This window comes from Dipodomys merriami, unplaced genomic scaffold, assembly GCF_024711535.1.
Source record: "Dipodomys merriami isolate MVZ:Mamm:240054 unplaced genomic scaffold, mDipMer1.0.p SCAF_9, whole genome shotgun sequence".
Taxonomy (NCBI): Eukaryota; Metazoa; Chordata; class Mammalia; order Rodentia; family Heteromyidae; genus Dipodomys; species Dipodomys merriami.
Window position 1 is genome coordinate 24384155 of NW_027206512.1, and position 27145 is coordinate 24411299.

Below are 27145 nucleotides of genomic sequence, written 5' to 3' on the forward strand. Positions count from 1 at the left end.
AGACAAAACTGGAACTGTACAGGGTTCCTTATCTAAGCATAATTCAGATAAGGTTTTCTTAACTATCTTTCTTGGCTATCATTTTGTTTCAGGTCGAAGGACAATAAAACAACAGTCTGTGTAGCTCTGGAGATATTTAATCGGGTGGCACAGTAACCAATTTGCTCTTAAGGTACATGGTAACTCAAGAGTGATAGTGTGGTCTGGCAGAGGGGCGCTGTCAGTGATGTTTATACACAGCTGGGATTCAAGGCACTACACTTCAACATGGCCATGGCTCCTACATGATTAGGTTATTCTCTTGAAGAGAGACTGAAGTTCTTTCTCTTCAAAGAAGTGCTTTTAACACTTCAAAGAGAGTATCTCCTTTGTACTTAAATATAATATAAAAAATACAAAAAAATCTCATGACAAATAATTATGATGAAAAAATTACTAAAGAGCTGTCTAGAAACAAGTCTATTTCACTGTTCAAATACACAAGTGTTTCTATGCTCATTAAATCCATTTTGTTTTCTGGAAAAATTTAAATTTACAAAGGAACACATTTTAGAATTTACTGTCCTGCACTCAAAATCAAAAGCATTTAGCCCAACTACTCAGAAAGCAGGCAGAAGAATTCCAAGTCTGAGGCCAGACAGGCAACACAGAAAGACACTGTCTTTAAAACAAACAAAAACCCCAAAACGGGTAAAATCTCATCAAAGGAACAAGGTGCAAGCAGCTCACCCCTGTAATCTTAACCACTCAAAGGGCTGAGGTCTGGAGAATGGAAGCTCAGCCTCAGCTGGAAGAGAAAAGACTATGAGACTCCATCTTCAAAACAACCAGCAACAAGTAGAGCTGGAGCCATGGCTCAAACAGTAGAGTGCCAGCCAAACAAGTAAGCTGAATGAGAGTTAAGGATATAAATTTAACCCTGATACCAGCAAGACTCCTACCCCACTTCAAAGAAAACCCCCATAAAAAAACCAAAAACATCATCACCTGAAAAGTAGAGGGTACAGTGGATATTGTCATATTACTTGTCCTCTTTCCAGCCAGAGCCTGGTATTCAGGCTTAGGGACTCTGACAATCAATCTGGATTTTTTTTTTGTCAGTGTGTGGAGCTTGAACTCAGAGCCTGATGCTGTCCCTGGGCTTTTTCACCGAATGCTGGCACTCTACCATTTTGAACCACAGCACCACTTTCACCTTTTTCTGTGATTAATTAGAGATAAGAATCTCATGGACTTTCCTGCCCAGGCTGGCTTCGAACCACAAATCTTCAGATCTCAGTCTCCTAAGTAGTTAGGAATACAGTTGTGAGCCCTGGCACTAGGCTGGATGTTAATTTTTCCTCTCTGCTGGTACTGATGTTTGAACTCAGAATCTCATATTTGCTTGGCTGTCATTCTACTATTTAAGCCATGTCCAGTCCAGTTTTTTGCTGATTAATTTGAGATGGATTCTAAGAGCTATGTTCTCAACTGGACTCAAACCCAGATCTTCCAGATCTTAGCCTCCTACATAGTGAGGATTACAGGTATGAATCACCTTCATCCAGGTCCTTTGTTGTCGTTGTTGTTGGATAAAGGATGACTTAATTTGGTTAGCTAAATTCATTATTTTTATTGTTACTATAAAGGTAATGTACAGAAGAGTTAGTTACTTAAGTCAGGTAATACGGATTTTTTTTGGGGGGGGTCTGGTCGTGGGGCCTGAACTCTGGGCCTGGGCACTGTCCCTCAGCTCTTCAGCTCAAGGCTAGTGCTCTACCACTTGAGCCACAGCACTACTTCCGGCTTTTTGCTTATATGGTGCTGAGGAATCGAACCCAGGGCCTCAGGCATGCAAGGCAAGCATTCTACCACTGAGCCACCTTCCCAGCTCCGGATTTTTTTTTTTTTTTTTTTTTTTGATAATGTCACCCCTTTCCTTGATCTCTCCCAGTTTTTCCCTCCTGTCCCCACCCACAAGTTGTATAATTTTCAACATAGTGTCTAGTGAGAACACTGCTGCATTTGTTCACCCTTTGTCCCTCAATTTTTGTGGCCCAATCCATTCTGACTAAAAATGATAAAAATACATTTTACCCTTATAGAGTGGCTCAGATAGTCTTATACCATTTTTACATAAACTATGAATTAGTTTATGCTTATGGGCTGTATCAATAATCAAAATATCTGACATAAATGCTTGAAAGGGCTGGTAATGTGACTTAATAGTATAGTGCTTGCCTAGCATGCATGAAGCCCTGGGTTCGGTTCCTCAGTACCACATAAACAGAAAAGCCAGAAGTGGTGTGGCTCAAATGGTAGAGTGCTTGCCTTGAGCACAAAGAAGCTCAAGGACAGTGCCCAGGCCCTGAGTTCAAGTCTCAGGACTAGCTCTCTCCCCTGCACCCCCCCAATAAAAAAAGGTTGAAAGGAGCCAAGATTTATTTCATCTAATGGTTTTCGAGTGCTCAGCTCACATATGGGCTTTGTGTGCTTGGGCAGGATGGAAGTAGAAGCGGGTGGTGGAAGAGACTTCTCATCTCATAGCAGACAGGTCAAAAGCTTGCCCCAGTGACCCGCTCCAGCCAGACCCCACCTCCCACCTCCTAATACTTCTAGAATTTCCCCAAATAGTGCCACTAGTGGGGGACTGAGTGTTCAACACATCAGGTATATTTATATTCAAACTGTGACATCAGCATTCTAACTTCCAAACCAAAATTTTAGACAAATCTCACAGTAATTGAAACCAGATGTAATCTGATATTTGTTTTTCTTTTTTTTTTTTTTTTAATTACCTGGGGCTGGGAAGGTGGGTCAGTGGTAGAGCACTTGCCTTGCATGCATGAAGCCCTGAGTTCGATTCCTCAGCACCACATAAGCAAAAAAAAAAAAAAAAAAAGCTGGAAGTGGCGCTGTGGCTCAAGTGGTAGAGCGCTAGCCTTAAGCTGAAGAGCTGAGGGACAGCACCCAGGCCCAGAGTTCAGGCCCCACGACCGGACCCAAAAATAAATAAATAAATAAAAATAAAATTACCCAAATCTTTCATTTTCCTAGAAGCAGTTTTACCTAAATTAATTTTATTAGTTCAAAGCAGGCTATTTTTCAACTTTAAGGAGCTTGGCTTACATATCATTGCCTTAAAGCAGATTTCCTTGACCATTTATCCAGTAGTTCTACACAAAATGATCATTTCTGAATCTCATTCTGAACTCTACTGTACAACAGTTATCTAACCTGATATATTTGGCAAGTGTTCATAATTCAGTGATTAGGGCAGATAGCTTTCAGGTCATTTTTAGAAACTGACACCCCCAAAAAGAGTTCATATGAACTTGATTAAGAAAGTACAATTTCATGCCAAGTGAGGTAAACCAAGCTCAGAGAGGCAATTGGGTGCATGTTTTCTCTCATATATAGAAGCTAGATCTAAACTATAACTGGACATGACAATCTATACAGACTCTAAGGCATCCACACAGTCAGGTGTAACTTCTCTGAACCTTTTAAATATTGTTTATGGAAATAAATGGCAGGAAATGGAAACATGGTGGTTTTTTTTGTTGTTGTTGTTGTTCCTTGTAGTGGTGTTTGTTTTGCTTTTTTTTTTCTTCTGGGGGTGGGTGAGTAAAGGGAAGGGGTACAGAAAGGAAGGGAAGAAGGATAAACAAATGCAATGATGCTATTTGGTATACTCTATGGATAATGACCTATGTAACTTGTGGGCAGGAATGGTAGGGGAAGTAAAGGAAGGTGTGACATCATCCAAAAATAAAATGAATTCATTACCTGACTTATGAAATGCCTTAATGTACAATACCTTAATAATAACAATAACATTATTTTAAAAAAAGGAACTTAAAAGATCAAAGTAGAAAGGCTTTGAAAAAGCTTACCACTAACGAGCAAAGACTGTAAAGTACTGTAAACAGCAGGTGCTCTAAAGCAGATAGCAGTGCAAGTGTATCAGAGTCAGGAAGAAACTGAAATTGGAAGGTCAAACCTGATCTTATACACAGCATGTCAGTCAGCTCAGAGGCTCCATGCAACTCATCTGTGTTTTGAATAGGGACTGGGGTACACGTACAAATCTACTAATAACTTCTCACCCACACTGAGGATTTTATAAAATCGTAGAGGCTAGGTGGGTAAAACTTAATCCTGAAAAGGTGACTAGACAGGTTGTTCTCAGGGAAGAGCAACCAGAAAATAGGAACTTTGTCCAAAGAACTTTGCCTCTGCCCTGAGGCTTCTGATACTGTATAGCCTTTGCCTGTTGAAAAATTACAAAATAGCCTTGTGCACATGTGACTACAACTTTGAGAACTTGACAATGTAAGTCTGAGGCAACAGATATTTAACTTCACCAAAGTATGATTACAAAATTGGGGAGAATCACAGCTGCAGCAAAGAATAACAAATTCAATCTGTAAAATCAATCTTGATTCAAGTTTTCTTTTCTGACCACTTAGGAAAAGAATATATCCAAGGCTGTACTGAACGCTTCTAAATTTAGACAACTGTGGGTCACCTAAGTACTGAATACAGTATTTTCAAAAGCTGTGAGAACAAAGCATACTTGAAATACACACAGGCCTATGACATTCAAATATATCTAATATTAATGTAAAGAGTTAAGATTGGAAATTGAATCCAAAGTAGCAGCTCCACTCTCATGTGAATGTTTCTGTTTAGAGATGTATGAAACTTTTGTCATGGAAGGCAGATGGATTAATGAAGACAGAACATTAGTTAGGACTTCTGATTAGCCTTTTTCTGATCAGAATAATGCACATGCTTGTAGACTATTTGGAAGACATAAAGAAGTATTAAGAATATAAAAATAACCTTTTCACATTTTGATACCTTTTCTTTTAGTTGTATTTATATGTATTTTCACTTAAAAATTGTGGGCATAATGCACAGGAGGCTTGAGACAGCTTTAAAAATAATATATTCTGAAGTTTATGCCAAAAAGTATTCTTTTACAATAGGTTTCGAGTTTGTATAGATATTTTACAATTTATTGAACAATTTTCAGTCTATTTAAGTAGCTTTTGAGGTTTTGCTGTTAGAACACTGTAATAAATAAACATATGCAAATGTTTTGCCAGTGCCTCCATTCCTCGTCTTTGGATAGATATCACATTTGGTCTTTGGGAACTACTTTCCTAAGAATACATCCTTGATTTATATTGATAAAGTGATTTCTAATAAGTCCTCCTACTGGCAGAGCCCAAAGTCGTCTTTACATATGCCCATTAGCCCTGAGTATTGTTAATGCATATATTTAAAAACAATAAAAGCGCTAGTGACCTATAATCCTAGTTACTCAAGTGGCTGAGATCTGAGGATCGAGGTTTGAAGCAAGCCCAGGCAGATAAGTCCGTGAGACTCCTATCTCCAGTTAATTGCCAGAAAAAGCCAGAAGTGGTGCTGTGGCTCAAGCGGTAGAGTGCTAGCCCTGAGCAAAAGGAGTCCAGGGACAGCACTCAGACCCTGAGTTCAAGCCCTAAGACTGGAAGAAGAAAAAACAACAACAAAGAACCCCAATAACCCAACAACAATAAGAAGCTATATATTATAGTAATCCAAATAGATATGTCTACAATACGAAACAAATAAGAAAACAAGATACCATGAATTAAATTGTGTGCAAAAGAGGGAAGGTAAGCGGGGCGCTGGTGGCTCACGCCTGTAATCCTAGCTACTCAGGAGGCTGAGATCTGAGGATTGCGGTTCAAAGCCAGCCCGGGCAGGAGAGACCGTGAGACTCCTATCTCCAATAAACCACCAGAAAACCGGAAGTGGCGCTGTAGCTCAAGTGGTAGAGCGCTCGCCTTGAGCTGAGGAGCTGAGGGACAGCGCCCAGGCCCTGAGTTTAAGCCCCACGGCCGACCAAAAAAAAAAAAGAGGGAAGGTATTCCAATAATCCTTTCCTTTAAAATAAGTTATTGCTAGGTGTCTCGAACCTGTAATCCTAGGCTGAGATCTTAAGATCATGGTTTGAAGCCAGCAGGGCAGAAAAAGTCTGTGAGACTCCAACTAACCACCAGAAAACCCTAAGTGGTGCTGTGGGTCAAAATGGTAGAGCACTAGCCTTGAGCAAAAGAACTCAGGGACAGCACCTAGGCCCTGAGTTCAAGCCCCATGACTGACAAAATAAAATAAATAAATACCTGAAAGATTCTGAGCGTATTTAAATAAGTGATACAGATAATATCCAGTGATTTAGGAAAGGAAGGGTGCCAGTTTGAGATAAGATCTGTAGAAAAGGGGGACAGTAGTTTTCTAGATCGAACATTGGCATGAAGAATCTCATCACAGTGTAACAGCAAAATGGGTGTTGGAATAGTAAGTATATTAAAAGGATGTATAAATACATTAGATAAATAAAATCACTAGAAGCAAAGCACAGAAATGCTTGGCTAAAGTAAACTCAACGTTACTATTCCTCCAGACAACCGATAATCATAAACATTCCTGTTCCCATAGCTTTTCACATGACTTTTATACAGTCTTATCAGAAACATTTTCAACTTAGCCTATAGAAGTGCTGCCTGAAAACCAGGTCAGTTTTAGCAGTGTGCCATTTTTTCTGTTCAGCAATATCTACACAGATGTATTTTTGAGTACTTTACAGAAATGAGTAGAAAGAGAATGAGTGGATAAAAGGTTCAGGTGGCTATACTCCCATTTAATTGATGACAATAAACAAGAATGTTTCAAATGGCATGCTTTTGGTCTCGTGTGGAGGCCAAAATTTCAGCTCATAATGGTATGTCAGAAAGGGGTCTAAAGAGAGCAGGAAGACATTCCTTATTGCATGCAAGTCTATTTTTGGACTATTATTATTATTATTGACTTCTGGAGTCAGAGTGCTGAGAATGGGTTGAGTCTTAGCCAAAGGTTTTTGTTTTGTTTTATTTTGGGTCCGGTCGTGGGCCTGAACTCTGAGCCTGGGCGCTGCCCCTCAGCTCTTCAGCTCAAGGCTAGCGCTCTACCACTTGAGCCACAGCGCCACTTCTGGCTTTTTTTTTTTTTTTTTTTTTTTTTTTTTGCTTATGGGTGCTGAGGAATCAAACCCAGGGCCTCAAGCATGCAAGGCAAGCGCTTTACCACTGAGCCACCTTCCCAGCCCCTTAGCCGAAGATTTTATTCCTAGTTATAACCATTAACTACATCCCAAAATGTCAATTTCCTCTTTTGTAAATGGGATAATAACATTGCCTAGGCAGACAGGTGCCCCTCCTATATGACTGTTCCAACTTTTTCTCTATGAATCAGTCAAAAAGTGGCCTACATACTTCTGTGGGTTTAGGCATCAGGAGTTCCATTTTATGGTATTCACATAATCACTTACCAGTACTTAAATACTTACAGCTAAGTTAAATCTATTATCACTGGTATCAATGTTAAAATAGATATTTCTTGGCTCCAAATGATTATTTATAGATACTCAGTTTGCCAATAGAGCAAAAAAATACACCCCTGCTCCCAAGTACTGCCAAGCACTTCCTAGATTATTATAGTTACATATGCTTTTATGGCCTTGTGCTTTTCCATTTCTAATCATTTGATATAACTCCTTTTTTTGACTAACTTCAGGCAAAATCTCCAAAATCAGCTTTTCTCTATTTTCTTCCACATCCTCTACAATTGATTTAAGGCCATGGAAACCTTTCTGACTTCCTTCATCAAAGCTATGACAATTACATCTTAATCTGTAGTTCTCTACATTTTTCAACATTTCTGTATTTTAATCTATGGCAACAATAAAGCATTCACATAGCACCATTACAAATGTTTATATGGACCAAATTGCTTCTTTTTGCTAACCCATAGGACTCTTGTACCAAAACTACTACTAGTGGGCTGGGACTGTGGCTCACCTTGGGAATGGGTGCTGGCCTTGCGTGCATGATGCCCTGGGTTGGATCCCTCAGTACCACATAAACAGAAAAAGCTGGAAGTGGCGCTGTGGCTCAAGTGGTAGAGTGCTAGCCTTGAGAAAAGCAGTTCAGCGACAGTGCCCAGGCCCTGAGTTCAAGCCCCAGGACTGGAAAAAATAATAAATAAATAAAACTACTACGAATTATTTTTTGAGACATTGAGAAACTGGGTTTTATAATTTTTTATTTTTATTTATTTATTTTTGTCAGTAGTGAGGCCTGAACTCTGGGTCTGGGCACTGTCCCACAGCTCTTCAGCTCAAGGCTAACACTCTACACTTGAGCCAGAGCGCCACTTTTGTTTTTTTCAGCTTATGTGGTACTGAAGAATTGAACCCAGGGCCGCATGCATGCAAGGCAAGCACTCTACCACTGAGCTACCTTCCCAGCCCTGGGTTTTATAATGAAAGGAATATTTTACATTGTATGACTTTCAAAATGGATGGGGATTTTTCTCAAATAAAATATGTAAACATGCACTTGCTAAAAGCCTTCTTGGTAACTTTCAATCTCATTTTCCTTTCCTAAAAATTATTAAAGCCTTAGCCTGTTTTAGACAGTATTGGCCTTGTATGGAATTTTAGATGATAATTTCTGACCCCTGGGATATTCTGAGAAACATGGCTGAAGGATATTGCTGATTGAAAAACCAACTTTATTAAATCCAACAGATGTAAAAGGTGTTAAGAAAAATGACTGAAACCTTGTTTTTAAGTCATATACTTGACTGTTTGGTGTTCAGTGATGTTGGTAATCTCTAAAAATTTCTTAAGGTTAAGTCTGGGGAGAAAAAATCCTTATCAAACCTAGTGGGTGAAATCTGGGTCATGATAAAATTGCAACATAAGGTCAAGGGCAAGGAATCACTTTCCCTGACTCAATTGGTTATGTTACTTTATGGTCTCTCTGTGCTATAGATATGCCTAAATTTCTCCTTACATACAAGCATTTTTTACCTTTATTAATTAAGGGTAGAGAATAGACATAAGATGAGAAGCCACTGTTTTAAAAACAAATCAATTTTCAGCATGGCATTAAGAAAATTAAAGAGTAGGAGCTGAAAACACCACACAATTTAGGAACAGTTCTGGAAGAAAGTAAGTCAAGAGACCACAAAAATACTGAAGACAGTGAAATTTCAAATGAGTCATAGTAGTAAATATGAAAGAATAACTTGTGAAAAATAATCATCAACAGCGTTCATGGATAGCCTTTTTAAGACATGAATTTTTTTATTCTATATTCATGAAATGAGTATTGAATATAAAGTGCATTTTCATTTAACTTAATACATATTATTAAACAAGAGAATGCTTTTTCAAATATCTTTTAGATGGCACAGCCTGCTTAACATAATATCCTGATGAAAGGACTATTATATTCTAGAGATCTTGTGTTGCTGCTGTATTCATCATGCAGTATCCTATAATCATAGTCTTACTGTCTAACTTACTATTAAGAAAAACTACAATTACTATACTATTTTAACATAGGTGCAAAGTTGATAGCTTGTTCACTTTGGGTTAGGATCAGATGTGACAAGTGGTCTCAGATGTTCTTTTTAGAGCCTTAAAGACAAAGAACTCTAAAGGAGCACAAGTATCTTTCTGAAAGGAGACCTCAGGAGTAGGAATTTTTTCTTCCCCTCAGTAAGCAAGAGAGGGGGAACAGAGTGGTAAGTGAGGATGAAATGTTTTCAATATTGCTAACAATTAGCATGTAGGTTCTTCCGACCTCTCCTTATCCTCCCTCCCCTACAACAATGAGGATGCTGGAGACACTGGCGGTGGGGAGAGGATCTGACCATACCTTCATGTGTAGGCTCTGGGTCAGGTGTAAGTGAGATGTCGTCCAGCTCTCGCAAGCAGAGCCATTCTCCATCCATGGACACTCGGAATTTGCAAAGGTAGATGGTCTCCATGGCAGCCTGTGTGATCTTGTCAGTGGTGGGGGTTGGCATATCGGTCGGAGGTGTCAGAGCGGACATGATGACTCAGCTGGGACCACAATACACACACACACACACACACACACACACACACACACACACACACAAAATAAATAAAATCCTCTCAACAAAAATCCCAGATCTGAAGCTTTGAAACAAAGCGTTCAGGGAAAAGGGGTGGAGGGGAAGCTTTGAAAAACAAAAACAAGGAAAAAATACCTTATGGAACCAACTAATCAAAGTAAGTAAGTGTACACTTATCTTTTCTTATGGATAGCTCCTACCACGTAGCAAAATAAAATGATGTTTGTCTTCTCCCAGCGTCCTCTCCTTTTATCTTCTTTCTCTACCCCTTTTTCCCTCAGGCTTTAAACCCTGCACAACCAGTCAATGTTGCCTTTAAAGAAACTGGCCTCAGCACAATTAAGTAAAAAAAAAGAAAGAAAGAAAAATTCCTCCTTCTTTGTGCAGAAAAAAAAGTACAAAAGGAGAAAAATGAATGAAAAATAAATTTGTATTTTCAATTTTGCTTAAAAAAAATCTTGAACTGCAGAAAGCACTTCCAGGATCTGCTGAGATGAGCCAGGATGCTGAGTTCTAACAGGATTGGTTGTGCGCAGTAAGCAGGGTGTTGACCAAAATGGCTGACTAATGAACTGAACTGAAAATTCAGGCTCATGTGACCAGCTGCTCTGAGCGCAGGGCAAGCAATTCCCAGGATGCTTTATAGATGCTGCTGATGCGGGAAGAGCAATTAGGCTGCTCTCTCATCCTGCACAACCCACTTCCAGACTGTGCTAGTCAAACCTTGATCAGACATAACACAATGCACATATTCTCATCAATTTCTCTCACTGTGACATAGAAGAGCTGAATAATAGGAAGGCAATTAATACCAGATAGTACTCCTCAGCAAAGATCATACAAAAGGCAATTAGACTAACCTACCAAGCTCATAATTCACTTCTATCTTTAGTTACATAGCTATTAAAATCATTTTAGATACTAGAGATATTTTTAAAAAAACTAAAGCAGATTTTTAGTATAGGTATCTTATTCTGAAGTATTTATGATTTGTTTCTCCAAGATATAAAGAATTGACTTTTAAGACTTGGCAGAAATGTAATAAAAGACTGAACTTTCCTGATTAATGGCAGTCTCCTCCCTTTTGATACTGCTGTATACTGCTTATATATATATATATATATATATATATATACACATACACATATATATACATATATATGTATGTTTCTGAAGGACGCATGAAATATATTTCTAAGCAGAAGATAAAACTGTCGTATTTAAGAAATCTTCCCATCTTGGAATGTAGTGAAGCCAAATTATCTAGATCGAAGAACAAAGAACCAACATATACACAGAGGACTTACATTTTCCAATGAGGTATTTATACCTTGATAGCAAAAGTGCAAACACGTATGGGTTGTCTCAGCTACACAATGGTAACGAGAGGAATACTAATGACATTCATTGAAAATGCATTTGATAATTGAAAGAAACCTTTTTTCTCTCAACTTCAGGGATTCAGTTCCAAGGAGAAACATATAATATCAAGAAATAAATCCCAGTCGGTTGTTGGGGAATCGCGCCTGTAATCCTAGCTACACAGGAGGCTGAGATCTGAGGATTGAGGTTCAAAGCCAGCCCAGGCAGTCCCTGAGACTCTTATCTCCAACTAACCACCAGAAAATGGGAAATGTTGCTGTGGCTCAAGTGGTAGAATGCTCACCTTGAGCTGAAGAGCTCAGGGACAGCGCCCAGGCCCAGAGTTCAAGCCCCATGACGAAAGAAAGAAAGAAAGAAAGAAAGAAAGAAAGAAAGAAAGAAAGAAAGAAAGAAAGAAAGAAAGAAAGAAAGAAAGAAAGAAAGAAAGAAAGAAAGAAAGAAAGAAAGAAAGAAAGAAAGAAAGGAAGGAAGGAAGGAAGGAAGGAAAGAAAGGAAGGAAAGAAAGGAAGGAAAGAAAGGAAGGAAAGAAAGGAAGGAAAGAAAGGAAGGAAAGAAAGAAGGAAAGAAAGGAAGGAAAGAAAGAAGGAAAGAAAGGAAGGAAAGAAAGAGAAAAAGAAAGGAAGGAAGGAAGGAAATTCCAAGACTACTCACTTCTAAGGACTCCTACCAAAGATACCTTAATTTACTTAAATTTCTAAAAACTAAGAAAAAAATCCCCTAAATATTAAAATTTAAATCAATGATTAATTGTAATTTGAGACTGAAAAAGCACTTTTGTGTTGTGAAAGCGAAGGTAGAATAGTAAATCTTTTTTTTTTCTTTTTTTGCTTATGTGGTACTGAGGAATTGAACCCAGGGCCTCATGAATGCAAGGCAAGCGCTCTACCACTGAGCCACCTTCCCAGCCCTGCGAAGGTAGAATAGTGTAACATAAAACTGCATATACTCTGATTTATTCTGTTGATTTTTAATGAGGCTATGTTCTAATAAACCCATCCTCAGTAGAAAATAGTTTAAGTCAAAATGCAATTAATATATCTAACCTGCCAAAGTATCATGGCCCAGGAACACAATGCAATTTTTGAGTTATGATGGCTTAATGTACAGTTTTATGATAGACAAAAGCAATATATGTTTGGTTGAAACTATATTTCAAATTTTGATCTTTCCTGAGCTGGTTGTATGTTATATGAATGCTTTTTTGATGTGCTAGGCAGCAGTGATGAGTCACAGTTCTGCCATGCACATGATCACCAATGGACATGACTGATATTCTACGGTGTAATATTTTTGCTAGTCCCAGTGCTTGGGCGCTGCTTCTGAGCCCTTTTATTCAAAGTTAGCACTCTACCACTGAGCCACAGCTCAGTGCTAGCTATTTAATAGCTTAGGCTTACTATATCCATTTTTAGGGGGTGCTACAGGTTGAATGCTGAGCCCCCAAAATGTTAAGCACCAATGCAGCAGTGGTACTCAGTCAACTCTATGTTGAAAATGAACTTAGACAAATTGTGGGCAGGGGACCAGGAGGCAGGAACTAAAAGAGAACAAAGGAAGACTTGCCCCCAAAAGAAATGTACTCATTACCTGATTTATGAAACAGTAACCCCTCTGTACATCACCTTAGTAAGAACAAAAAGAGTTTTTACATGTTAAGAACATGCTTTACCACTGAGCTATATACTCCCATCTTTAAATATACTTAGGTACTTTCAACTTACGATGGGTTTATGTGATGTAGCCTCATCCTAAGCCAAGGAGTACTAGCACTCTGTGGAGTATTCGTTGTTTACCCTCATTACTATGGGGCTGATTAGGGGCTGCAACTCACTGCTTATGGCTAGATTGGGAAAAGACTGAACTTTGAAACTCAACATGCAATTTCTGCCAAACATGTATCACTCCCAAACCACTGTAATGTCAAAAAATTGTAAATCAGGGACACTCTCTCTTTCTCTCTCTCTATATATATCTATGCATATATATATATATATATATATATATATATATGATTATTTATAATTGGGAAGAAAACCAGCATGTTACTAAGGAAAATAAAATACTAGTGCTTCATTTATTCCTATTTCAGTCTCCCCAGTATTATCCCACATTGGGAGTGAGAACTACTCATTCACAAAATATTCACTGACAGTTTCTCCAGATGCTAGTTGTTGATCCAGGCACTAGGTATGCTGATGCAGTGTCTTTCTTCCCGCCCCCCCCCCCCAACCTCCTTCCCCTTTTTCCTTTTCTTCCTCCTCGTCCTCATCCTCTTCCTCTTTCTTCTGTACTGGGGGTTGATTCAGAGCCTTGAGCTTGCTAGAAAGTGGCTCTACCACTTTAGCCGTAGCTTCAGCCCTTGGCACTGGTAATTTTCAGAGGGAGGATTTTACTTGATGGTTTTGTACCACGCTGGACTGCAATCCTCCCCGTGCTTCACCATGTCACGGGATGACCACTCAGTCACTCTATTTCTCCTGTAGCTGTGATGACATGAAACTTTTATGTTTTTGCAAACTTTTATGTCTGGACAGGCTTGAACTAACATCCTTGGCTCCCTATCTTTGCCTCCCAATTAGCTAAATTAAAAGCCTGAGTTGGGGGCTGGGAAGGTGGCTCAGTGGTAGAGCGCTTGCCTTGCATGCATGAGGCCCTGGATTTGATTCCTCAGCACCACATAAACAAAAAGAAAAAAGCCGGAAGTGGCGCTGTGGCTCAAGTGGTAGAGTGCTAGCCTTGAGCTGAAGAGCTGAGGGACAGCACCCAGGCCCAGAGTTCAGGCCCCACGACCGGGCCCCCAAAAAATAAATAAATAAAAATAAAAAATAAAATAAAAAATAAAAGCCTGATTCACCGCAGAGTTTAGAGACCCAAATGCAGACAAAATTCTTCATGTAACATATTCATATTTATTTTATTTATTTTTTTTTTTGGTCGGTTGTGGGGCTTGAACTCTGGGCTTGGGCACTGTCCCTGCACTCTTCGGCTCAAGGTGAGCTCTCTATCACTTGAGCCACAGCGCCACTTCCAGTTTTCTAGTGGTTTATGGGAGATAAGAGTCTCACAGACTGGGCTGGGAAGGTGGCTCAGTGGTAGAGCGCTTGCCTTGCATGCCTGATGCCCTGGGTTCGATTCCTCAGCACCACATAAGCAAAAAGAAAAAAGCCAGAAGTGGGGCTGTGGCTCAAGTGGTGGAGTGCTAGCCTTGAGCTGAAGAGCTGAGGAACAGCGCCCAGGCCTAGAGTTCAGGCCCCACGACTGGACCCACCCCCACCCCCCCAAAAAAAGAGTCTCACAGACTTTCCTGCCCGGAATGGCTATGAACTGTGATCCTCAGATCTCAGCCTCCTGAGTAGCTAGGGCAGGAGCCACCGGTGCCCGGCTTCATATTTAATTATATATAGAGTTCCCTTTTATTCAAATACATTTCCAATTTGTGCATTAAAACACAAAGGTGGCCTAGGTGGTTGTTCAAGCCTATAATACTAGCTATTTGGGAGGAAGGGCCTGGGGAATCATGGGTCAGGATCAACCCAGACATAAAATTTCTGGACTCCATCTCAACTGAGCACACCTGTCATCCACAGTGACATGGAAAGCATAAATAGGAGGACCTAGGTATACAGTGAAACACTACCTCAAAAATAACCCAGGCAAACTGAAGCTAGAAGTATGGTTAGAGTGGTAAAGCACCTACCTAGCAAGTGTAAAGCCCTAAGATTAATCCCCAGTACAGTAGGAAGGAAAAAACCATATAAGGAAATGGTTTATAATTTATACCATCTAGTACTTCAAAACATAAAACCTGCCATTAAAAATTTATTTATTTTTTTTAGGTTGTGGGGCCTGAACTCTGGGTCTGGGTGCTGTCCCTGAGGTCTTCAGCTCAAGGCGAGCAGTTTACCACTTGAGCCACAGAGCCACTTCCAGCTTTTTCTGCTTATGTGGTGCTAAGGATTTGAACCCAGGGCCTCATGCAAGCAAGGCAAGTACTCTACCACTGAGCCACCTTCCCAGACCCTAAAACTTTTAAATTACAAAGAATATTGTTCCTAGAATCCGAATTTTAAATAGCCCTGGCTATCTGTGAGATCAACACTGTTGGTCACTGGAAATGGAGGGGTGACTCAGGTGGTAGAGCACCAGCCTTGAGAAAAAAAAAACAAACACCAAGTGAGAGGCCCTGAGTTCAAGCCCCAGTACTGGTAAACACACAAAGAAGACTCCAGATCACAGATATATTCTTTTGTTGTTGGTGGTGATGGTCGTGGGTCCTGAACTCTGGGCCTGGACACTGTCCCTTAGCTCTTCAGCTCAAGGCTAGTGCTCTACCACTTGAGCCACAGCGCCACCTCTGGTTTTCTGGTGGTTTACTGGAGATAAGAGTCTCATGGACTTTTCCTGCCCGAGCTGGCTTTGAACCACTATCCTCAAATCTCAGCCTCCTGAGTAGCTAGGATTATAGGCGTGAGCCACCAGCATCCAGCTTAGATCATGGATATATTCTTAAAGTATACAACAAAGAATACTGAATAGCTCCCCAAAATCAGTAGAGAAGATGGGCCAAGTTTTCAACGGATGTTTGAGGTGAGTTTCAAATGAGCTCTATGTACTATTTTCCCCCTATACTGTACATACATACCTATGATAACTTATTTATAAACTAAGATAGTAAGAGATAAACAATTTGGGCATCAATGGCTCACTCCTGTAATCCTAACTACCCAGAAGGCTAAGATCTAAGATCCATGGTTTAAAACCAGGCAGGATAGGAAAGTCTTGGAGATTCTTATTTCCAATTAACTACCAAAAAAGTTGGAAGTGGAACTGTGACTTAAGTGGTAGAGTGCTAGCCTTGAGCACAAAAGTTCAGTGACAGTACCCAGTTCAAATCTCAGGGACCAGCAAGCAGACACACACAGACACACACACACAGACACAGACACACAGACACAGACACAGACACACACACACACACACACACACGTGCCTGCGTATGCATGCATACACACACAAAAGAGATGAACAATAATAATAGTAAAAAAAATCACTATATCTACAGTAAAAGCTATGTGAATGTGATCTTTGTTTGAAAATATCCTAGTGCACTGAACTCACATTTCTCTTTGTGATGATGTGTCATGCTACAAAGACTAGTGAGGGAGCGATGGAGGAAGTGTGACGCTGTTAGGCTACTATGTAAAAATTGCTTGAGTACCAGCTTTGTAGTAGCAGGATGACTGGTCTGCCAATGGGGGGTGGGGGGGAGGCAACACCTACAGTATATATATATATATATATATATATATATATATATATATATATATATATATTTAACAAAGAAAATGACTCATGTGTCAAGCAGGACAGAGTAGGAAGGCACAAGAGTTCAATGAATTACTTAAGGTAGTATACAATTTAAAACTTATGAACTGTTGCTAGATGCAGTGGTATACTGTTATAATGCTAGCTAGTTGGGAAACGACATTGGGGGTGGAGGGTGGCAGTTCAAGGTCAGCTGGAACAAAAAAAAAATGCTTGTGAGATCCCCAACTCAACAGAAAAAAAATTCATTCATGCCAGCCACCTTAGCCATGATTGGCCTGGGCAATAACTGAGACTCTACCTCAAGCCAGGTGCGGGTGGCTCACAACCATAATCCTAGCTACTCAGGAGGATGAGATCTGTGGATTGAGGTTCAAAGCCATCCAGGGCAGAAAAGTTCCCATGAGATCTTCTTATCTCCAATTAACCACCAGAAAACCGGAAGTGGCACTATGGCTCAAAGCGGTAGAATGCTAGCCTTGAGCACAAAAGGGCTCAGTTCAGCCCTGAGTTCAAGCCCCATAGCTGACAATAACCAGAACAATCAGTGTGTCAGTAGCTGAAGCCTGTAATCTTAGCTACACAGGAGGCTGAAATCTGAAGACTGCTGTTTGGACTCAGGCAGGAAAGCCCGTGAAGCTCTTATCTCCAATTAACCACCAAAAAGCCAGAAGTAGAGCTATAGCTCAAGTGGTAGAGTGCCAGCCTGAGCAAAAAGGCTAAGGGACAGTGACCAGGTTGAGTTTAAGCCTCAGAACCAGCACAAAACAAATGAGCAGAGCACAAAGGGCTAGAGGCAATGGCTAGGGTAGAAATATGCCTGGCTAACAAGAAAGAGATCCTGAGTTCAAAACCTCAGTACATATCTCCCATCCAAAATAACAAAATCCAACTTATGAATTGTCAATTTTGGAATTTTTTCCATTTGGTGTTTTAAGATAAGAGGTAAATGAAAACATTGAAAGTAATATCACAGATTAAGGGAGGACTACTTTACTTGAATTCACTGTTGACATAAACCACAACAAGCAATTTTCCCACCAATTACTCAGTATTTACTACCATGAATAGAAGAACAGGATTGATTACAGCACACTAGCACAACAGGAATATCTAGATTATTAAGAAAGAAACTTGGCTAACATCCCTTCTAAAGATCCTTCCCAACCCCTCTCCAGAAGGACAGAGGAGAACCAGACAGTGAGCAGAGCTGCAGACACAGAGACACAAAGCAACTAAAACTCTGGGAAGAAGCCAAAAACTGGTTACCCTTCAGCTTCTCTTATCTACCCGCAAGATAGGTAGTGATTTCAGAAATAAGGACTGTGGATACGTAAGAAAAGCTGTACTTCATTATGTAAGAGGTATACATGATCTTCAGATAAACAACACTTACTGTATTCAGTACAGTTATTCACTTGGTTCATAAACAATGGATTTTTGAGGATAACAAAACTGTCTGTAGAAGATTAATAAAAATAACTACATTAATGGGGCTGGGAAGGTGGCTCAGTGGTAGAGCGCTTGCCTTGCATGCTCGAGGCTCTGGGTTCGATTCCTCAGCCCCACATAAGCAAAAAGAAAAAAGCCGGAAGTGGCGCTGTGGCTCAAGTGGTAGAGTGCTAGCCTTGAGCTGAAGAGCTGAAGGACAGCGCCCAGGCCCAGAGTTCAGGCCCCACGACCGGAAAAAAAAAAAAAAAAAACTACATTCATATAATTGTAAATATTGCTACTGTTTTTACATTTGAGGCTTCACTAAATAAACTTATTAGCTTTGCACATAAAGATAATAGTAAGCTTTCAGTAAGACATACAGACCTTGACGTTTTTTCATCTTAACTCATTTATCAATAATGGCACTTTTTTTTTTTTGTCGGTTGTGGGGCTTGAACTCTGGGCCTGGGTGTTGTCCCTCAGCTTTTCAGCTCAAGGCAAGCACTCTACCACTTGAGCCACAGTGCCATTTCTAGTTTTCTGGTGATTTACTGGAGATAAGAGACTCACAGACTTTTCTGCACAGGCTGGCTTTGAACCGCAGTCCTCAGATCTCAGCCTCCTGAGCAGCTAGGATTACAGACAGAGCCACTGATACCAGGCTCAACGGCACATATTTTAAAGATGGCTGTGAGAAAGACAAGGTATAGTCTGTGATCTTAAAATAGAATTAATAAGCCTATGTAGTTTAATAAATAATAAACCATATACTATGAACTGTGTTTTATCTACTTATACAGCTTGGTTTTTCTACATTACAGTTGATTCAAAGTAAAAAAAATATTTCAAGATAAGAGGTTATATTGCTCTCAAAGGACAATGATGGTAAATTGCAATTATTAGAAAACAATGACTGGTTTGTCAAGCTTAAGTTCAAGTTATCTGGTGTGGAATAATTATTCAATTGTCATTTATTGAACTTCTATTTAATGTTAGGTGTTTTATAAATATCAGTTCAAATCCTTACAAGTACACAATAAAGTAGATATTAATACCTATTCTTACAAGGAATCCCAAGGAGCCACATAACTGGCTCAGGAACACATGGTTAGCAGTCAGATCTGTTATTCTTCTGTCTAGTCCATTTTCTTCTGTATCTTGAGCACTCCACCCCAATTATTTCTTCAAATCAAACATCACTCAAAGGAAATAAAAATGATCAAAGCAAATCAACATAAAAGCTCCTAAACATGAATTTAACTTACAGCTGTAATCCTAGCTAAAAGGAGGCTGAGAGATCAAGAGATGAGAGGTTCAAGGCCAGCCTGACCAAAAAGTGTTCCAGATCCCATGTCAACCAATGCAGAGTACAGTGGCATGTACCTAGGAGGATTGTGGTCTAAGCTTGCCCTGGCTGAAAAATAACTAAATCATTAAGGGATTCAAAGAGCAGAGCGCCTGTCTACAAGTATAAGGCCCCGAGTTCAAATTCTAGTACCACACAGATGATAGAGAGATAGATTAATTGATTTGAAGACTTTTTGATCAGTTTTATATTTTGTGCCTAATGCTTCACAAATCATACCTTCCACTTAGCACCCTGACTTACACATGTAGTTCAGGCTTTTCCTAAGTGGAATTTTCTGAGGAATGAATAGCTCATTGCAGATTGTTCCTGTGATATGGTAGCAAATGGTAAAGAAAGTATTTCCCAGATAGCAGGAAGGATACTATGATTTGGTTCACTCTACTACGACTTTAGAGACAAAGCTAAAAGGACATTTATCTCAGTGAAATGGTTACCAATTACTTACCAGGTTAGACTTCAGCACTAAGAATACTTGATACAGCTGAGTGCTGGTGGCTCAGGCTTACAATCCTAGCTATCCCAGGAGACTAAGATGGGAGGACCACAGTTCAAAGTCAGCCCTAGCAGGAAAGTCCATGAAACTCTTATCTCCAATTAATCACCAAAAAGTCAGAAGTGGAGCTGTAGCTCAAGTGGTAAAAAAGCTCAGGGACAGAGCCCAGGCCTTGAGTTCAAGCCTCAGGACCAGCACAAACACTTGATAAACTTGTAAGTAGAAAAAAAGAAAGGTAGACTCATTTTCTAAAATGACTCATTGCAGACTTCTTTAGAGATAAAACTCAATGTATAATTTTAATTCCTTAAAGATTTAACCATTATTCACGAGACCAGTGTTTCACTGGAGAACTGCACCAACAACTTAAAAATTGTGTTTCTCGTCTGCCTTCCCTTTTAAAGTAACCTCTTCTAAATTGATGGAGATCATTATCTTACTTTACAAATGTTAGCTTGGAGGTATGGCTCCACTGGCAGAGCCCCAGCCTTGAACAGAAGTTGAGTGAGAGAGGCTCTGTATATATGTGTGTGTATGCATGTGTGTATACACACATACCAATATGTGAATGCCTACACGACATATTTTATTTCAGTGTTTTGAACATTATAAGGGTTTCATGATACACACAAAAACTTGTAAGCCTTTTACTCAATAGTGCATTTTCTAAGACTCATTCATGCTGTAGTTTTCCCCCTTTTAGTATCTGCAACATATATATATATATATATATATATATATATATATATATATATGAGAGAGAGGAGTTACATTCCATCTCATGTATATAAGACATTCATTTCCTTTTTTTCCACTTTAAATGATATTTTTAGTTAATTTTCAGAAACAGATTTTTTTTTCAGGCATACTTCTTTTCACCAGGTTTGAGGGAAAAGGTCCATGTCATTTATGTCTTTGCTAGTCCACTGTTTTCCTCTATTTCCCAGATGATGTTCCTGTGTATCACAGTACTTCTTTTCTTCCCTCTGCCACCTTTCCTCACACAGAACCAAAATCCATTGTGTCTATTTCTGATTCTGAGAGTTCTCTAATTTGGAGTTACACACTTGGGAGGCTCAGTATCACTCTACAGATACTGACTCCAGATAACCATAAAGTAGCTATGAAATGATTAACACTCGAAAAGCTGAGTTTTTGTTAGAAACCAAACATTAGGAATACTACAATCCATCCTCTTTCAATTTTTAAAAATAACTGACATAAGACAAGAAAAGAGTAAATCTGATTTCATGGTTCAATGGTAATAAGCAATGATTTACAGAAGCAAAGCTATCAATTTACTAGATGACCATGAGAAATTTATCTTCCTCTTACCTCGATTTATTCAGTTGTAAAATGAAACTAAAAAACTAGCTTCACAAAGAATATAGCTGCCATGGGAACATTTTGTGCATTCTGCACACCACTTATAAAAGAGTACCTACCAAATGTAAGACTTAACAGACGTTCATTAGTACAGAGAGATAACTCTACAACATTCTATACTGTTGTACTGTTATATTCCCACTCTCTGATTTCAACCTCAAAAACCATAAAAAATAAGCCATAAAAAATTCAGTTCTACCAAATCCAACTGTATTAATGTCTCAATCAAGGTCTTTCTGCTGAGCATGGTAGTATATGCCTGTAATCCCAGCACTTGGAAAGTGGAGGATTTTGAGTCTGAAGCCAGCCTAAACTACAGAGTGAGCCCTTTTCTCAAAAACAAATAAAAAACCAAAAGTAATACTGACAGAAGCTTTTTTCCCCCTTGTCTTCGGTTTGAGGCAGGGTATTGCTACACAGTCCAAGCTGGCCTAAAACTCACAATCCTCCTACCCTCATCCTCCCCCAAGTGCAGAGATGTGATACAGGCTTCTGCTTTTCAGAGTTCTAGAAACACAAAAAACATGACTGTAATTACCTGGAAGTCTACAAAGACTAATGCTATGAGACTGACGGAAAAGTTAAAAGGATAGCTGAACAAATAAAAAACTTGTTTCTCAGTTTGTGAGCAAGAAGAGTTGGGATTTTGCCAAGCCAAATATTCAAACTAGATTACAAGATTTCTTAAATTCATAAAAAAGACAACAGAAGAAGGTAAACAAATATGGAGAATCCCAAAGCAGACTGTGAGGTTAGAAGAAAGGAACATCTTCTAAAAGGAGATGTGCTAAAAACTGCTGTGTGCCGCTTTGCTGTCTAATCCTGACAACTCTTTCGTACAATGTTCCCATCTCTGCTCCATCCACCTCCCTTCCCCACACTCATGCTGAGTATCCTGTCCACCGAGTACTGTTGACAGCTAGCCATACGCACAGGGAAAATGTCAAAGAAACCTGAAATGGAGAAAGATAAAAAGGACTCAGAGAATACTGATAATAAACTTTCAGCCAGTCTTAGGTTGCCCCCCCCCTCCCCAAGGTCTTGAGTGTCACAAGAATGGGTTTGAGAACTCTATTCACTTAATGATGAATGATAGATAGGCTTTTCTTTAGCCTAAGGTGGGGCAACAAATATTTCTAACAACATGCCTTTAACTTACCCACGCAGGGCAGTAAACCTGGATCTAATGTAATTCAGTGAGCCTCTTCCACTCTCCATTGAACACTGCAATTCTTACGCAAAACAAGAGTGCTTTCAGTCTATTCAAAGTATATTTCAACTTTCCAGTCACTTTCACTGCATTAGCATGTTGCCTGAATTACTTTCTGGCTAGATACCAGATCAAGGTTGATTAGCTGCATTGGCTTTCTGGTAAGAATAGCATTCAAGTTTGTATCCACGCAGTTATTAAATGGCTTTTCCAAGAAGAACACCACCTTGGCCAGCAGTCCTGGGAGTTTTCAGAAGATTTTGGGCCTTTTCACAATTATTCAAATGTAACTACAGTTAAGTCAAACTACAAACAAATAAATACAAAAGATATACAAACATAAAACTGTAAATGCAGAAACAGTTTTCTTCCTGTAAACACTCAGTCCTGGGTTTATAGGTAAATTCGGAGTTCCTGCCCCATATGATGTATTCTTCAAGGGCATGTGTGACAGTCACTCACATCCTTTTCAATATACTACTACCTAGGAGTCAACCATAGCTTTCACTGCTTAGTATACTCCGGACTGGGTAGTCATAGTAACACAACTAACTAGTCTTTTTTTTTGTTTTTCCTATTCCTCTTTCTATCCCCTTCCCATTGCAAAGCACACAAATAGAGTAAGAAAGCTCCTTCTTTGTAAGTGGATACTTTCTGTACACTGCTGCAACTGGAAGAGAAAAGACAAAAGCTGAAATGTGGACTATTTGCATGGCACTGGCTTGAACACAAATAGTGCTCTAGGAGTTGGAAGGAGAGTAACTGTAAATGGAAGCTGTGAACCAGGCAAAGAGCAGGAATGTCTCTTCCATCCAACACTAAGTTAAGCACTGTTTGTTCATCTGTCCATTCACAAGCAGATTTCAAATGTTAGATGGGAAAGAAAGTTATTAAAATATGGCATGATGGCATGCAATTAGCTAATTTTTAGATAGTTGATGAGAAACTGGCATGGAAGGTCATATACCAAGAGGTAAAAGGCACCACAAAATAATACAATTTTGTGTTTGTGAATTTGAATTCATGGCACTTGAAGATTCCTATTTTTTTGGGGGGGGGTCCGGTTTTGGGGCTTGAACTCTGGGCCTGGGCGCTGTCCCTCAGCTCTTCAGCTCAAGGCTAGCGCTCTACCACTTGAGCCACAGCGCCACTTCCGGCTTTTTTCTTTTTGCTTAGGTGGTGCTGAGGAATCGAACCCAGGGCCTCATGCATGTAAGGCAGGCGCTCTACCACTGAGCCACCTTCCCAGCCTCTTGAAGATTCCTATTAGGAACAAGTGAGCATGGTGGGACTGGGGTTCACAAAGAAAGTACTTTGTACAATGTACCTTTATATTATAAAGCTCCTAAGCAATGAGAAGAGACCTATGTGTAACTCTTTTTTTTTTGTCGGTCATGGGGCTTGAACTCTGGGCCTGGGTCTGTCCCTGAGTTCTTCAGCTCAAGGCGAGTGCTCTACCACTTGAGCCACAGTGCCACTTCCGGCTTTCTAGTGGTTAATTGGAGATTAAGGGTCTCATGGCCTTTCCCTCCCTGGGCTGGATTTGAATTGTGATCCTCAGCTCTCATTTGGTGTTGGATTTGAATTCAAGAAGTGTCTTGGTAATTAAAGTGAGAAATCTTTGAGTGCATGCCTGTAATCCCAGCACCAGGGAGGCTGAGGCAAGAGAATTGAGTTTGAGACCAGCTTGGGCTACATCATAACATCCTGCTTCAAAATAAATAAATGGAAAGTCTGAAGACCTCAGGTACATTATAGAAAGAAATACGAGAGGACAGCAGGATACCCTCTAGAGTATTCCTTTTTAGGTATGTTATAAATTACAAAAGATATCATATAAGATAAAAAATTCAATGTTCCAAACAAGAAGTACTTTAAGTCAATTATATAAATACAATAAAATTATAAATATATAGTGAGTCTTTAGTGACTATATATAGTATATATACGTAGTGAGTCGTGACTGTTTTTTTTTAAAGCAGAGGAAATGGATCTTGTTTTTTCTGAATACTTACACATTGATCAACTATTTCAGAAATAAAGATCATGAGAAAATTCTAAAACTTTCATGTGCTAAGTCTGGAGGTTGTACCCTCAACCATGACTAGCAAATAAGTGCAGGGCCCTGAGTTTAGACCCCAGTATCACCAAAACAAAACAACCCCCCCCCAAAATCTACTGAAATTACAGTCAGAAAACTTTTGGGTGCTGAGTAATCACTCCATATACTTTCTGAGTCACAGTAAGAGATTATAACAGTTTTCCATTCCTGTTGTTATCATATGTAGGTCCAAATTTCCAACAATACTTGACAGTACCTACAACCAATACTGGCCAATAGTTGAAAAATTCTTCTATATCAAATTTTGTGTCACAGTTGCTGCACAGAGTACAGACAGGAGTATCTTCATTGTATAGTGATGTGGTTAATAAGCAGATTACACAGAAAGAGAATTTTTTTTGGGGGGGGGGGGAAATGTCGGTTTTGGGCCTGAACTCTGGGCCTGGGAGCTGTCCCTCAGCTTTCAGCTCAAGGCTAGTGCTCTACCACTTGAGCCACTGCACCTCTTTGGCTTTTTTCTGCTTATGTAGTGCTGAGGAATCGAACCCAGGTCCTCATGCACGGGAGGCAAGCACTCTACCACTGAGCCACCTTCCCAGCCCCCATAAGTAGATTTTTTTAAGGAGAGCAAAAAGGTTGTGCTTAAAGCAGAAAGCTGATTACTTAGAAAATGGAAAGTAGTCAGCATTGAGAATATCCTTATGTGCCAGTCTTCTCTGCTATTCAAAAGACTTGTTTCAGCTCTGAGTGAGTTAGAGGCTCAGCCCCATTTGGAGATTAGTGCAAAGCACTCCCAAAGACTTCTGTTTTACTAAGCTTCTTAGCCAATGCTCCTCTTGGTCCACTCTCTAGGTCAGCAGTGAAGTGAAGGAACCTTGGACTATGGGCAGCTGAATCCAGGGGCCATTTACTGTTAACCTGACTCAAGGTTTGGACCTCTGTAAGATGATGACTAAGGAACCTGGCTTTTGGTGGATACGGAATTTGGGTCACTTCATTCCTTTTTTTTTTTTAAACTGTTACTAACGACACATTATGTGATCACTGGGTGTCTGTCTTCATCTGAAAAAAAAGGGCACCATATTTAATAGGACTACAGAGACATATTAAGCATGCTAATCACACAGCCTAGGACATACCCAGCAATGTCTTATCTTTGCCTAGGAGTTGGACCCAAGCCTTTGAGAAAGCCAAGTCAGAGTTTCCTGGCAGGGCAGAGCAGTGAAAAGATTGGCACTGGCCAGCTTTAAAAATAGAGGGGTGCGGGGAGGAGCCTCCCCCCCCCCCGCCGCCCCGGGGCAAGTTCCTCACTCTTTCAGAACTCCTTCAGCAAGGTTTCTGGCGTGTACAACCCACTCAGGGTCGCCAGCCACATTTCCATCACACGACATCTTGTCTTTGGAAGCCAGGTCGCGTACACTTCCAAGAGTCCTCATGCATTCTCCAGCCCGAGGCCCGGCTCAGGGCGCGCGCGCGCGGCCAGGCGGAGGAGACCCGGCCCGGGGTGGGCTGGGCCGCGCCGCGCCCGGGGACCTCGGGGTGACAGAGGCCTTCCCACGGGGAGGCCGCTTCCGGACAAAAGACCCCACCTTGGGAGGTGCCCGGCCCGAGCCACACTTCCCTCTCCCTCCGTTTCCTCCTGGCTCGGGATTTCCCTTCCCAGGAGAGCGACGGGAGCTGTCATTTACTGGAGAAAGCTCGTAAAAATCAATTCCCCAGCAGAGCGGAGGCCGCCCGGGCGGCGGCGGCGGCGGGGGCGCCCCACAGCCACACCTACCACAGCCGCCGCGGCTCCCGGCGCACCCCCCGCCACCCCCCGCCCCGAGGGCGGCGCTGAGGGGCGGCCCGGCCCGGGCCTGCGACCCCCGCGGGCCGCGCGCGACCTGTTCCCCCTCCCCGGCCGAGCACGTGGGGGGCGCGGAGCACGAGCGCCGCGGCCCGAGGGAGGGAGCCCGTGGCCTGGACCCGCCACTCGGCATCCGTGCGCCAGTCCGCCCGCCCGGCTCCGAGTCCCGGCGGGAGGCGGAGCTCCGCGGGACCCGTGCCCGGATCCCCGCCGGCGTCCCCGTCCCCCCCCCCCCGCGCCCCGCCACTCACGGTGCTTGCCGCCGCCGCTGCCGCCGCTCGGGTAGCTCAGCAGCAGGAAGGGCAGCGGGGAGCCCGGCGACGGCGGCGTCCTCCAGGCGCGCTGTGGCGGCGGCGGCGGGCGCGCCGCGAAGCCAGCGCCTCCATCGCCCGGGTAGAGCAGGAAGAAGGGGGCGGCCGCCGGCGAGCCGGGCTCCGAGTGCCCCGCCTCGCCCTCTCGGGTCGCCGCGCCGGGCGGCTCCTCCGGCCGCCGCTCCCCGCCGCTCGCCAGCTCTCCGCTGCAACTTTCAGCATCCGCGGTGGGCGGCGGCGGGGACTCGGCCATGCTCGGTCCGTCCGCGGCCGCCGCGCCTGGGCTGAAGAGCCGAGGGTCACAGCCAGGAACGGCCACGGATCCCCCGCCCCGTCCGGTCCCGGCCGACGTCGCCGCCGCGC

At 41.4% G+C, this 27145-nt stretch overlaps 1 protein-coding gene across 17 annotated transcripts in view; it reads right to left on the bottom strand.

Moving 5' to 3' along the window:
* The window catches only part of Rufy3 (RUN and FYVE domain containing 3), a 77174-nt gene extending 50029 nt beyond the window's left edge, over positions 1-27145 (bottom strand). For 5 of the 17 annotated variants that reach the window (XM_070012705.1, XM_070012706.1, XM_070012703.1 and 2 more), the window contains exon 1: positions 26723-27144. In XM_070012705.1, coding sequence (XP_069868806.1) covers positions 26723-27035 — 313 coding nt within the window. In that variant the 5' untranslated portion in view covers positions 27036-27144. Of the gene's footprint in view, positions 1-9740; positions 10546-26722 lie in introns of those variants that run through there. The other 12 variants (XR_011369994.1, XM_070012711.1, XM_070012712.1 and 9 more) reach the window with 9 other exon arrangements.